Source organism: Notamacropus eugenii, chromosome 3 (genome assembly GCF_028372415.1).
Source record: "Notamacropus eugenii isolate mMacEug1 chromosome 3, mMacEug1.pri_v2, whole genome shotgun sequence".
Classification (NCBI taxonomy): domain Eukaryota; kingdom Metazoa; phylum Chordata; class Mammalia; order Diprotodontia; family Macropodidae; genus Notamacropus; species Notamacropus eugenii.
The window spans coordinates 221,410,444-221,425,010 of NC_092874.1; the positions used below are offsets into that span (position 1 = coordinate 221,410,444).

At 36.4% G+C, this 14,567-nt stretch overlaps 1 protein-coding gene across 7 annotated transcripts in view; it reads left to right on the forward strand.

Annotated features, from left to right (window-relative positions):
- The window catches only part of SPATS2 (spermatogenesis associated serine rich 2), a 145,167-nt gene that overhangs the window by 64,338 nt on the left and 66,262 nt on the right, over nt 1-14,567 (forward strand). For 5 of the 7 annotated variants that reach the window (XM_072654586.1, XM_072654587.1, XM_072654585.1 and 2 more), the window contains one exon: nt 11,205-11,284. The exons of the other annotated variants lie outside the window; for them this stretch is intronic. In XM_072654586.1, coding sequence (XP_072510687.1) covers nt 11,205-11,284 — 80 coding nt within the window. The remainder of the gene's footprint in view (nt 1-11,204; nt 11,285-14,567) is intronic. 7 annotated transcript variants of the gene reach the window in all.

Here is a 14,567-nt window from a genome sequence, read left to right on the forward strand (position 1 = left end):
CCATTTTTTGTCATCTTTGTTACAGGGTGTTAAGTCAAATCTTGAATTGTTTTTGTTCTCCTTTATATTATTACTAGTGACTTGCAACAGATTTTCATATAATTATTAATAGTATACAATTCTTCTTTAGAAGAATTCTTTGCTCATGTCCTAGGGCAAATAATTGGCACAGTGGATAGAGTGCTGAACCTGGAGTCAGAAAGACTTATCTTCCTGTGTTCAAATATAACCTCAAGACACTTACTAAGCTGTGTGACCCTGGTCAAATCACTTAACCTTTTTGACTCAGTTTCCTCATATATAAAATGAGCTGAAGAAGGAAATGGCAAGCCTCTGCAGTATCTTTGTCAAGAAAACCCCAAATGGGATCATGAAGAGACCTTTGCTTACCTTTTCATTAGGTTCTTGGTCCCATATATTAGGAAATTCATTCTGATTAATGTTAATAATATAATAATTAATATTAATTCCCAAATTAATGTAGAAAACAGACACTAATCAGAGATATTTTTAATAAAATTTTTTTCTCCAATCAACACTCTGCCTCTGAACTTAATTGTATTGCTTTTGTTCATGAAAAAACTCTTCAGTTTCATGCAAAGTGTTTTTTAAATTTTTTTTGTGATTGACTTTATCCCTTCTGTTGTTAAGAATTATCCCCCTAATCATAGCTGTGAGAGAAGTACCTGATCCTGATTTCTTATAAATACATTATGATGTGACTTACTATTTTCAGGTTGAATATCCATTTTGACCTTATTGTAATAGACTGCCAAAGGAGTCCATGATGCACAAAAAATTAAGAATCGCTGTTCTAGACCTTTTGTTCTTCCAATGAATGTTATTCTTTTGGTGGTGGTGGTTCTATAAATTATCCCCTTAGTAGTTTGCTGTTCAGTTACTAAATATTGTAAATTAATTTAGGTAGTAGCATTCATTTTAAATTATGTTGTTGTTTGTTCTTTGTTTTCAAAGAGGACCAATGACAGGGTGATGATGTCTTGACTTTTGTGTGAATTGAATTTAAGTGAAGCAGAGTTGCACAAAGTTGTCATCTTTACTTTCTATTCCAGAGTCATCAAAGTCCAATGGCAAGACAAAATTTCAAGATGACTTGTATGGGGTGTTCAGGGAGGACTAGCACCTCTGATGTGAGGTCTTACAAAGCCCTTTACACGGTTACTCATCCATTTTTTGTGTCCACCTTCACCCAACTCCCACCTGTGGTTCTAAGAAGCTGTAGCATGGAGCCACACCCCAGTAAAGCATCTTGGCAGAGATGCTAAACCAGGTTGAAGGTAACCAGCAGGGCTCAGACCCATCAGTGGTTAGCGGGGATATCTCCCCGAAGCATGTAAGTGGACACAGAAGAACAGCTTGTTCCAACAGCCATGAAGGCAGCTGAGGCAGGCAGCTCCACCTTAGAGCACCACATTAGACATTGAAGAAGCCATGGTCTATATGTAGGTTTAAGCCTAATTTTTGCCAAGTAATTTTCCTGTTTTCAGACCCCAAGTTATTGAGATGAACTGTTTTTGATTCTTGCTTGTCTAATCTGCAGATCTGCTTTTCTGTTTTTTAACCATTACCAAATAGTTTTGATAATTATTGCTTTATCATATAATTTAAATTCTACAAGATCTCCTACTTTTTTCATTATATCCTTTAAAGAATCTCTATAGATTAGGAGTTCTTAACTTGGAGTTCTTAAACTTAATATTTTTGACAAATATATTTCAAAATAATTGGTTTTCGTTTTATTCCTTTGTATTTAAAAACATCATTCTGATGATTACAGAGGCTTCACCAGACTACCAAAGGAGTCCATGATACACAGAAAGTTAAGGATCTCTGTTTTAGTCCTTTTGTTCTTCCAAATGAATGTTGTTCTTTTTGGTGATGGTTCTATAAATTATCCCCTTAGTTGTTTGCTATTCAGTTACTAAATCTTGTAAATTAATTTACATAGTAGCATTTGTTTTAAGTTAATTTTTATGTGTGCTGGCCTGGTACTGCAGCCCCTTCAGATCACTCTTCCCACTCCCAATGGTTGTCCATTGAATGATTTTTTTAAATTAAGTTATATTTTTTTCAATTAACAAGTATATGTTTTTTTCCCTTTCACTAAGCCCTCTCCAAAAAAGAAAAAGAAAATCTTTGTAATAGATGTGCAGAATAAAACAAATTCCTATATTGACCGTTTCTGAAAATGCATGGGTCATTTTGCATATAAGTTGCTCCTCTGGTTCTTCTCACTTCATTCTATTTCAATTCATGCAAATCTTAGGTTTCTCTGAAACTATCTTCTTTGTTGTTTAGTATTCAGTTATATTTATATGCCATAATTTGCTCAGCCATTCCTTGTGTGTAGGGAATTTAGTTTGGGATTAAACAAATCTTTAATTTGTAGTTCTTTGCCACTACAGAAAGAGCTGCTATAAATGTTTTTTGTACATGTGGGTCTTTCTCTTTTTTTGTATCTCTTTGAGAGTACAAACCTTACAGTAGTTATCACTGCATCAAAAGGCTTATCCAGTTCAGTAAAACTCTCCAGGCATAGTTCCAAATCTTTTCCAGAATGGCTGTACCTTTTCTATGTTAATATGTTAATTGTCTGTTTTTTCCAGGGTTCCTCCAACATGTCATTTTTCTTTTCTGGACTTTGTAATCCAGAATAGCTTTTATGTTCCTAAACAGGACATTCTTATCTCCTGATTAAGTCTTTCACTGAATGTCTCTGATTCTCAGAACTCTCTCCTTCCTCATCCCTCCCTCCTGGCTTCCCTGCCTTCTTCTTACCTAAAGTTCCACCTTCTATAAAAAGCCTTTCCCAGGTCTCCTTAATGTTCGTGTCTTTCTTCTGACATTTTCCTGTTTATCTTGTATGTATCTTGTTTGTACATAGTTGTTTGCACGCCCTTCCTCCCATTAGACTGAGCCTCGACAGAGCAGTGTCTGGTTTTTGTTCCTGTTGTATTTTGTTGTTTGTTTAGGTTTTTTTTTTTTACCTTTCTTTATGTCCCTAATTCTTAGCATCATCCTTAATAGATTCTTAATAACTACTTCCTTTTTTAAAAAAAATTATTTTTAATTTGTGCAATAAAATGAGCATTCCACAACATAATACAAAAGAAAGGTGATTGCACGTAAAACTGCGAATCTACCACGTACAACTTGCTGTTCCTTTCAAACGTACAACAAAATTATCATGTAAATTTCTTTTTTTCCTTCCCTCCCTCCCTTCCCCACCCTAGAGTTGGCTGTCATTTGACCCAAATAGGTATATATGTGTAAAATTATTCTGTCCATACTTCTATTTATCAGTTCTTTCTCTGGATGCAGATAGCATTTCTTTATATGTCCTTTATAGTTAATCACTGACTAAGCTAAAAAAAAAAACAATCAAAGCCTCCCACAGCATTCAGGCCATCTCCACTTGTCTTGATCTATATTTCACCACTGGACCCAGATGGTCCTAGAGGAGGAAGTGAGGCAGGTCATCTAGAAATTCTAACTTAGTTGTTGATATTCTAAATGTGAGATCTTATAGAATGAATTCCAGTGAATAGACATACTACTAGAGGAACAGAAAGACCACGATGAAAATGATTGCAACTTATATACCAACATTTGTTGTAAAAAATAAAAAGGAAGAGGGAAAGAATATGAAGACTTCAATAAGATCCTTCCAGTTGAATCAACATATACTTTGATACTAAGAGACTTAAATTCAGAGGTTGGAATAAGCAAAAACAGCAAAAGACGTTAGAAAATATTGGTCCAAAATAAGGAATGAGAGAGGCCAAAGGCTTATACACAGAAGCCTCATACCTCTGCATCATCTGATGACTTTCTTTGAGAAAAGACTTGGTCAGCACTGGTCATGGTAAACACAAATATTCTCATTTATAGATGACATCGTGCATATTAAATCAAGCCTCAGAACATTCCAGAACCTTCTTGTGATATCTATAATGACTGAAAAGAATTTGTTTTACCATCAACACAAGAAAAGCTAAATGTATGCTTTGTTGTTTGTGATGTACAGTTTAATCAGCAACCAATAGCACTCATCTCTCTCTGTATATATGTATATATGTGTGTGTTGTGTGTATGTATGTATGTATGTGTGTATCTTGGAAAGATATAGTATATAAATATTGGGTTGGGTCTAAAATTGGGCGGAGAATAGTAGACTAGATTGCTTTTGGGAAATTGTTTAGGTTTTAATGGCCCCGAACTCCTCCCGGACAGAAAGGTCAATTAATCCTTGTAACTGACTATAAAACTGGCTATGATCTCTGAGGAACTAAAAATGGAGTATTGCCCAGAAAGCAGTGGACAAACAAATGGTTGATATGATCGTAGATCCAGAGCTGGTGGATGTGAACAGATTGTAACACATTATAAAGAAAGCATCACATGATGAAGGGGGAAAAAGTGCTATCAAAGAAACTTATGAGTGAAAAAGATGATGCACTGGTCATATGGTAGAAATGAGGCATAACTGATAGCTCATATGTTCTATTGATGTCCTCATGATGTCAAAAAAAGAAATGGAAATCCTCTGCGTGTTGAGTTGAGTAAATGCTCCATGTTAAGCTTAATGCAAGGACATAAATAAAAGTTGAATAAGGCAGACAGGCATAGATGGGTTGAAATCTGCATTGTTAGAGAGAATACCCACACTGATAAGATTATGAGGTATGTTTGATTATCTCCCCCACAGCATACCACAGTACATTGCACATAAATGTTTGAATGAATGAATGAACTGATAAATATATTATTCTTCCTGTAGACATGAAGTGCATCTTAGAGGTTTGTTTTATGATAGTAAGTTTTAAATAGCCCTATCTTTATACCTCTAGAGATGCTGAAATCTTTTTTTTAACCATCTTTAAGGTGAACAGGTAAATTCAGGTAAGTAGGATTATATGGGGCAGTGGTCTTGTGAAGTAGAAAGTAAGGTTAATTTCATGTATTAGTAATCCTAGTGCCATAGTGAGACTTAGTTAACTTTCGGTACCTGGGAATGTTAAATTTAGTGAGCACACATTTTTGATAAAATCACATTTGCTTTATCTAAACCTCTTCCTGATCTTGTCCAAAAGGTCACAGGCTGATGAGCAGTTGTGACATACCTATTGATTTAAGGTATGCTATAATATCGATATTTCTTTTCTCAAAAACAAAATAAGACCTATTGTATACATAGCACTGTGGAGTTATAAAATGTTAGAAGTTCTATAACTGATTTAATGGAAGAAATAAAGCATACTAGTCCTTGAGGCACTCAGATTTTTATCTGGAGAGGATATAAGGAGTCAAATTTCCAGTTATGTGAAAGGAAGGAAGATACTAAAGGTTCAGAAAAAAATCTGAGAACTTTTTATTGCCAAAATGTGAATAAATGAATATTAATAACTACTGACATCAAAGCCTACTTTTCCATTTCTACCTAATTTTTGAGAATAATCTGCATACTCAGCAAGAGCACAAGAAAGGGATAGACAAGCAAGCAGTTACAAGTGATATTCCAGAGCAGTCCTTAGTTTTATAACCATATAGTTCACTGAAAAGTATAGAGGACACCAAGTACCACTGTACTTGTTGTTTTCTGGTTATAATTTTTTTAAATTTAGGATAGCAAAATGCTCTTTGAAGGCCTTCTTTCGGTGGTTGCTCTGGATGTTTTAGTGGGTTGTAATAGGATTCATCAGTATACTGTGGCAGCCAATATTGGACTGCATTGGAGTGGCATAGCTTCCAAGAATTAACAAGTGATAAAGTACTTTTTTACCCTGTCACCTTGTTAGACCTCGTCTAGAGATTTGGGATTATTGATCACCACATTTTAAGAGGAATGTTGATAAAGTTAGAGAGAATCCTGAAAATGACATTGAAGATGGTGAAGGGTCTGAAACCATGTCACATGAGGGTCAGTTGCAGAATGTGGACGTATTTTACCTGAAGAAGAGAAGATTTAGGAAAGAAAATAATTTAACTTATCAATCAATCAATAAGAATTTATTAAGTACCTTACCTTCTGTGTTCCAGGCATTGCACTAAAATAGCTCTTGACCTTTAGGAGCTTAAAATCTAACAAGGTTAGTCTGGCATGATTTGATACTGATGACCATTCTAGGTTTTAGTAATCACTATTTCCTTTTCTAGTTGTTCACCAACCTTCTCTTTAATGATCTATTCTACAGTTTTCCCAGGAATTGAATTAAACTCAATTGGTCTGTAATTTCCAAACTATCTTCTTTTGCATCTTTTGAAAATGGGGTACCTCTCCTGTTTTCCACAATTTTCCATATATTCCTGGTAGTGGTACAACAATTTACATTTGCAAGTATTTTTAGTACCTGAGAATTTGGATCTGGTCATTTAATTTCATCAGGAGAGTAACTATATGCTCTTTATACTATTTCCTTACCTACCTTGGCTATCACTCCCTCATAGTCATTTTTTTTCCCTATTTTCTTTATATCCCCAGCACTTAGCTTGGCACATAGTAAATACTTAATAAATATTTGTTAATTGATTGATTTGTTCTGATATTGTTAGTTATCCATGAAAAAAAAGCAAAAAAGATAAAATATTCAGTGTCAAAGATATCAAGATCCATAAAAGTATTATGTATCTGAATGAGTGGAGTGGTTCAGAGAGGAAAATGAGATTACTGTGGCCTGAAATGATTAAGGATGACTTCTTGGGAGATGTGGGCATTGAGCTGAGGCTTGAATGAGAGAAAAGTTGGTTTAGGTGAAAAGAGTGAGGAAGGCATTAGGTATGGAGATAAGAATGAGCAAGTTATGTTCATTGCATGGTAAGTAAATCTGTGTGGCAAATCTGAGGGTTCATCAATCACACTTTTAACTACCTACTATGTGCCAGATATTGTGCTAAGTATTGGGAAGAAAATAAAAGGTAAAAAATGATCTATGCTGTCTAGGAACTCATATTCAAATAGGGGAGATAACATGCAAATAACTATAGATGTACAAGATGTATGACAAGGTAAATAGGAGATAATTTCAGAGGGATGGGGAGGCTTGAGGGTGAAGGGGAGAGAGGGAGGAGACCAGGAAAGACCTGTTGTAAAAAGAAGTGGAGTTTGAGCTGAGTCTTAAAGGAAAACAGAAAGTGGAGGTGAGGAGGGAGGGCATTCTAAGCATGAGAAAAGCAAGTGAAAATACAGTCAGGAGATGCAGTTTCTTGGAAAAGCAAGGTTGCCAATGTTACTGGATCATAGAATATGTGGAGGGAAGAGTAAAGTGTAAGAAGACTGGAAAGGCCAGAAGGGACCAGGTTGTAAAGAACTCTATAAGCCAAACAGATTTTATATTTGATCCTGGACATAATAGGGAGCCACTGGAGTTTATTGAGTATGGTTATGACATGGTCAGACCTGCACTTTTAGGAAGATCGCTGGCAGCTGAGTGGTGGTTGCACTAGGGTAGGGAGAGACTTGAGGCAAGTAAATCAGTTATAAGATTGTTGTAATAGTCCAGACATGAAGTAGTTAAGGTTTATATCAGGGTAGTTACTGTGTGAATGGAGTGAAATGAATGTATATGAGAGATGTTGTCAATATATGAACTATGAGATATGCTAGCCTACATGTATGGAGTGAGTGTGAGTCAGGGATGACACTAAGTTTGTGAGCTTGGGCAACTGGGAAGATGGTGGTGCCTGTAACAATAATAGGTAAATTTGAAAGAGGGAAGGGTTTGGATAAAGCATAATGAGTTCTGTTTTAAACATGTTGAATTGGAGATGTCTTTGGAACATCCTAGAACATCCTGTTTGACTTATATGGTAGGCAGTATGCGATTCTAAACTGGAGGTGAGGAAAGAGGGATAAATAGACCTGAAAATCATCTTCATATAGATGAAGATTGAGTTCATGGGAGATGATGAGATCACCAAGCAAGATAATGTAGAGGGAGAAAAGAAGAAGACCCAAGATAGATCCTTGGGAACACCTATAGTTAGTCAGCATGACCTAGAGCAAGATCCAGCAAAAGAAACTGAGGAGTGGTTGGAAAGGTAGGAGGAGAATCAGGAGAGAGTAATATGAAAACCTACGAGACAGTATTCAGGAGAGAAGGGTGATCAACAGTGTCAAAGACTGTAGAGAGACCAAGGAGGTTGGAGGTTAAGAAAAGTCCATAAGAGATCATTAGTAACTTTGGAGAGAATAGTTTTAGTTGAACACAGGTTGGAAGCAAGATTGTAGAGGGTTTAAAAGAAAGTGAGAGAAAAGGGAGTAGAGACACTGATTGTAGACAGCTTTCTCAAGTTTAGCCATGAAAAGGTGAGAGCTAGGACTGTAATTAGTGGTGATGGTCAGGTTAAGTGAGAATTTTTAAAGGACAGTGGAGACATTTGGGATGTTTGTAGATAGCAGAGTAGTAGCCAGGAGAGAGGTCCTTGTAGTGTAGAGAAGATAGGATGGAATGGGATCAATAGGGTATGTAGATGTGCTTGCCTTCATAAGGAGAAGGCTACATCTTCCCGTGAGGCAGCGGTGTGGAAGGAGATAGTGAGACAAGATATCTGAGTGATTTGAGATGAGGAGAATGAGGGAAGAGAGAACTCTGAGATTGGCCTCAATTTTTTCTTTGAAGTATGAGATAAAGTTTTTAGCTAAAAGTATAGAGGTATCTATCATAGAAGACTTGAGGAGGGATGTAAAGATTGGAAATATTGAGTGGGGTCATGATTGGATTAGGAAAGTATAAAAGAATTGTATTGCTGTAGTGGGTAACCAGTTGAGAATTTGTAACAGATTTGTAGTAGACCCATTTGGCATGCTTTTCTCTGGTTTCTTCAGCAGCATAATAAGAGGACAGCAAATGGAAGGAGTAATCTAAGGTTGGATCTTGGCAAGGCATGATCAGTGATAGGATAAAGGGATAATGTGTGTGACTATAGAAAATAATGAAGAGTTGACCTGGTTCATCAAAGGGTCAGGATAGGTAAGGAATGAGGGTGTAGTTAGTGTAGGTTGATTACCTGTTAAAGAACTGAAGGGTGTAAGGGATTAGAGGTTATGATGAGACTCATCCACAGGGTTAGCAGTTGTGAGGCATATGGGAAGATGGAATAATAAAAGATCATGATCAGATAAAGGAATTTGATGGTTCATGGATATGGAAGTGGAATACTTGTGAGTATAGACAATACTTGTGAGTGTAGATAAGATCAAGGGTATGACTGTCTCTGTGGAACTGAGGTGAAATGGAGGGGTAGGTCATGGAATCTGAGTAAATTCATTTGAGGAGTCTGAGGAAGGAATATTAGTATGAATGTTGAAGTTTGCTATTATGAGGGCTAGAGTTGGGGCTGACAGAGACTGAGCCAGTTATGGAACTAATTGAGAGTGTCCAGGGGATTAATAGATAAGAGTTACCAGAATCTTGATTGTGTGATAAATTTAGAATGAGTGAACCTATAAGGAGGAGAAGTTTGAGAGTGAAGGTGGAAGAGAGCGGACCAGTAAATAAGAATGAGTAGTTTGTGAGATCAAATATTTGAAAAGTTGCTGGATAGAAAAGGTATTATAGGCATTCTGCTCAGTCTCAGAGGTCAAAAGTAGTTGTGGAAGAGGTGGAAGTTATAAGCAAACACATTTTGGTTCAAAGTATAGAAAAACTTTCTAAAAATGAACTGTCCAAAAATTGGACTGCTTTGGGCATTAGTGAGTCTGTGATTTGTGATTCACCTGTAACTGAATATGTTGAAGTGGAGGCTGTATTACTACATTTTAGGAATAGTGAAGATGTGATTCATTATTTGGGTAAGAATTGGACCAGATGACCTCTGTCTTTTCCAGTTCAGATCTTCTAGGATTCTGTAGCCACCTTAATTTCAGTATAGAGATGGAAAAGCTGCAATGAAGAAAAAAAGAAGAGGGATAATAGTTAGAGACAAGAAACTATGATAGTCTAATGTTTGCTTACTTGATATTTTCTGTTGTCATTGAATAATGTTAACATATTAGAAAAGTATGTGTACTTTTAGTACCAAGTCTAATCTTTAAAAAGCACAAATTTTTGATGTGCTAAGATCTTTTAATAAAGAACTTTACATAAAAACCATTAGATTGGAAATAAAATGTGTTAAATTATTAAATGTTGTAAACAACTTAGTTACTATACCAAATTCTAAGTAATTTTAGCAGTGCAGTTTTTAATGTGTGAATTGTTTTTCTTAGTACTCAACTATTTTACAATTATGCCTTTGAACAGAGTCTACATTATATTCATTGCATTTGTATTGAAAAATTATTTGCTTGCCATGTTAAAATTTGACAAGATTATTTTGAGTCTGTTCCAGTAAGACAGGTAAAATTAGTAAATATTTTTAGACATATCTGACAAAAAATATGTAACATTGATTTAGTATTTCTCAGTAAACTAGGAATATTTCTATCATAATCAAATTGTATAGGTTTTTTCCTAAGTGAAGGTAGTATTAACTGCTTAGCAGTTTTAGGCACATATTACAAGTTTTAAAATGTGATTTGTCTGTTTTAACAGGAAAGTAGCTGTTTCTTTTTTCTTCTAAATGCTTTACTGGTGCTTTTTCCCCTTTCTGTCACTATCAATTCCCATCGACTCTTCCTTCTCCTCTGCCCCATAGAACCCTTTTTCTTATTAGCAAATGAAGCAAAATCAAGCAAAACAAATACGTTGGCTGTGTCTAAAAACGTATGCCACATTCCATGGGTCAGACGCATTATTTTACAGAGTCTGAAATCATGATTTTACTACATTGATTAGATTCTGAAGACTGTGAATGTTGTTTTTCTCTGCATTATCATTAGTCATTATGTAAATTGTTCAGGTTATACTTACTTTCCTCAGAGCAATTAGTCTTGACTAGTTTCTTTCGGGAGGTCTACCAGATAGCTCTGTTCATGTTGATTAGTAATAATAACAACAGCAATAGCATTTATTTATCATTTTAAGGTTTGCAAACCACTTTAGAGATTTTTTCATTTGATCCTCATCCCAACGCTGGGAAGGTAGGTGCTCTTATTACCCCTATTGTACAGATGTGAAAATTGAGTCAGATAGAAGAAACCAGGGCCACATAGCTAATAAATACCTGAGGGTTAAATTTGAATTCAGGTGTTTGCCCTCTGCTACCTACTGGCCCACTACATTTTACTTTTCTCATTTTTACAGATCCATCAGGATTCATTTTTGATTTGCAGTCCAATACTGTGCTGGCCCAGGGAGGAACTTTTGAGAACATGAAAGAGAAGGTAAGGGGGGAAACTGGGTAGTAAACTTGAGTGCCTTTAGCTGAGCAAACAGAAGGAAAAGTTTAGATGTTTAACAAAGTTTTACTGTGTACAAACCAGTTTAATTACATTAGACTCTGAAAGGGTAGCAGCCATGCTCTGGAGTTAGAGAGGGTTCACATTATGGAATACCTCTCAGTCTTTCAAAGAATAGGCCATTGCCAATAATTGGTGGCATATGTGTGATTGGAAGCCAGGTCCTGACTGATTGTGGGTGTAGGGTGTTACAGAGCATGGATGAAATCTTAGTGTTAGGCATCAGATGATTGGTGGTATTAGTTCTTTGTGACGTGACTGTTGGGGAGTTGACAGTGACAGATTAAAGGATATTTCTGAACAGGATTCACATTCATCAGAGATGTTCTGAGAAGTTCTTTTAATGATCTCCTGCCTTAGGGAACCAAAGGACTGTCCTGAAATATATTCAGAAACACATTCTCAAAATTGAAAGGAATCTCAGAGGTCCTTTAGTCTAACACTTACCTGAATAAAAATCCCCTTTATATCTGATGAATATTTGAGTTTTTGTTTTAAAACCCTTGGTAAGGAGGGGCTCGTCACCTCCACAGATAGACCATTTAACTTTATAATTGTTAGGAAGTTATTTCTTTGTATCTATCCAAAATTTAGTTATAACTTCTACTCATTGTTTCAATAGAAGACTATTCCCTCTTTCATGTAACATCTTCTTAAATTCTTGAATACAGGTGTTCCCCAAATAGTCTGCAGGGTAAACATACATAGTACTTAACTGGTTTTCATATGGCATGAGACCTTTTGCTATCATAGTTACCCTCTTTTCTGGGATGTGGCTTCCAAAACTGAACATGGTATACCATATGTGATCTGATGGGGGCAGAGTACTGTGGGATTATCATTACCCTAGCCTTTGATTTCTCACTCAATTGCCTAAGATTGTATTAGATTTTTCCCTGCCATATCATTCTGTTGACTCATATTGACCTTACAGTGCATTAAAACCACCTGATCTTTTTTTAATGAACTGCTTTCTAGCCATGGTAATTTTGGGGACTCAAGAATGAGAATTTATATGTGTCCAATCAGCAACCATTTATTAATCACGGATTCTACTGTGTTGCAAGCAGGGCAGCTAGGTGGCAGAGTAGATAGAGTGCTACACCTGGAGTCAGGAAGCTTCATCTTGCTAAATTTAAATCCAGCCTCAGACATTTACTAGTTGTGTGATCCTGGGCAAGTCAGATAATTCTGTTTGCCTCAGTTTCCTCATCTGTAAATTGAATTGGAGAAGGAAATGGCAAACCACTCTAGTATCTTTGCCAAGAAAGCACCAAGTGGGGTCACAAAGAGTTGGACGCAACTGAACACAAATGTTCCAGGTATTGTACCAGGTGCTAGAGATAGAAGTTCAATCAAACAATGATGTAATATCCCATTTATATAGTACCCTCTATGTGCTAGATCCTGTGCCTTTACAAATAATATCTCATTTGATCCTCACAGCAACCCTAGGAGATTGCTATTGTTATCCTCATTTTACAAAAGAGGAAATTGAGTCAAACAGAAGTTAGGACAAGCTTAGGATCACACAGGTCAGAAGTGTCTGATACTGGATTTGAACTCAGGTCTTCCTGACTCCAGTACTCTTTCTACAATGCCAGCAACTGCCTAAGAAAGAAACAGTCCTTAGTCTCAAGGAGTTTATTTTCTATCCAGGGAGATAAGTGCATATGTATGTAAATATAGAAAGAATATTCTATAGTACATGTAGAATAAATACGAAGGGAATAAATACAAGGTAATTGGAGGAGAGAACACTAGCAGGGGGACCTGGAAAGGCTTCATGTAGAAAGTGGTACTTGAGCTGTGTCTTGAAGGAAGAAAGAGAATCAAAAAGACAGAGCTTACATTCTGTTTGGGGAAGCAACAAGTACATGTTTTAAGTGTGTAAATATAAAGCTAACGTGAATAAATGCAAATGTATACAAATTAGTTAAATACCAGGTAATTTGGGACGTATGGGAGTGGGTAGCTGGAAAGGCTTCATGCAAAAGATTGTGCTTGACCTGCATCTTAAAGAAATAGAAGGATTCTGGGAGTTGGAGATAAGGAGGGAGTGTATTACAGGTTTAAGGGATGGCCAGTGCAAATTCATGGAGTCTGGAGAGAGTATTGTGTGTGAAGAGCAGGGAGAAGAGCTGTTTGGCTAGATTGTGGAGAGCAGATGTGATGTAATGTCCATCAAAGCTGGAAAGGTAGCCTGGGGCAAAATATACATTCATAGGGCTTAAAAGCTAAACACAGGAGTTTATATTTTATCCTGAAGGTGACTGAAAGCCCCAGCAATTGATTAAATAGATCTGGAAAGGAAAATTACTTTGGCAACTTTGTATAGGATGGATTGGAGTGATGAAAGCCTTGAAGCAGGGAGGCTGTTGCAGTAATCTAGGTGAGAGGTGTCTAACTCACAGTCTTCCTCTCTCCTCATGTTTTAGGACTTTAATATACATGTTGATTTCCCCTTAAACACCCTAGTATTCTAATCCATCAACCCTTTGAACTCCAGTGACCTACATTTTCACTCTACCTTAACTACCCAAATGAATTATCATACTTTAGATCTTGCTATCCCTGATAACTTGTGCCACGTCTATCATCTTGGACTCTGAAATTCTCCATTTCTGGTCACAGGCTCATTTTTCCATTCTTCCCTTTGTTTTAATCATGTTAATTTTTTTTGTCTTGATGATCTTCTGTCTCACTAGCTCTTTCTTTTCTCCTTTCTTTCACCTGAGTGTTTCCATCTTTATATATTCTTTATATAGGAGACCATTTCAACTATAAACTGTCCTTTTCCTTTGAATCCTGCCACCATTTATACCCTTCCAATACTCAACTCTGGCTACCTCCACTATCTAACTTTCTCTTTTCTATTATTATACTATTGAATGTCACTAAAGGAAGTCACCCTAATGTGTTTGCAGCATCCACTACAAATTCAGGTTGTCTTTTTAAATATCTTATTTTTACTGCTATCTTTTGTTTTTAAATCACGTTTACCTAACAGATGTTCTTTCGATCCTCCTTCCCTGTAGAGCCATTCTTTGCGATAGGTTTTAAAAGAGAAGAAAGGAAGTTCTGGGCCACCCCCAAAGTCCTGCCCCGCTCCAAGTCCTATCTGCAAGTATATATGGCATTTCATGCTGAGAACCTCACATCTATGCAAAGTGGTTAAGGAGCTACATTTTCTCATCCCTTCCACTCC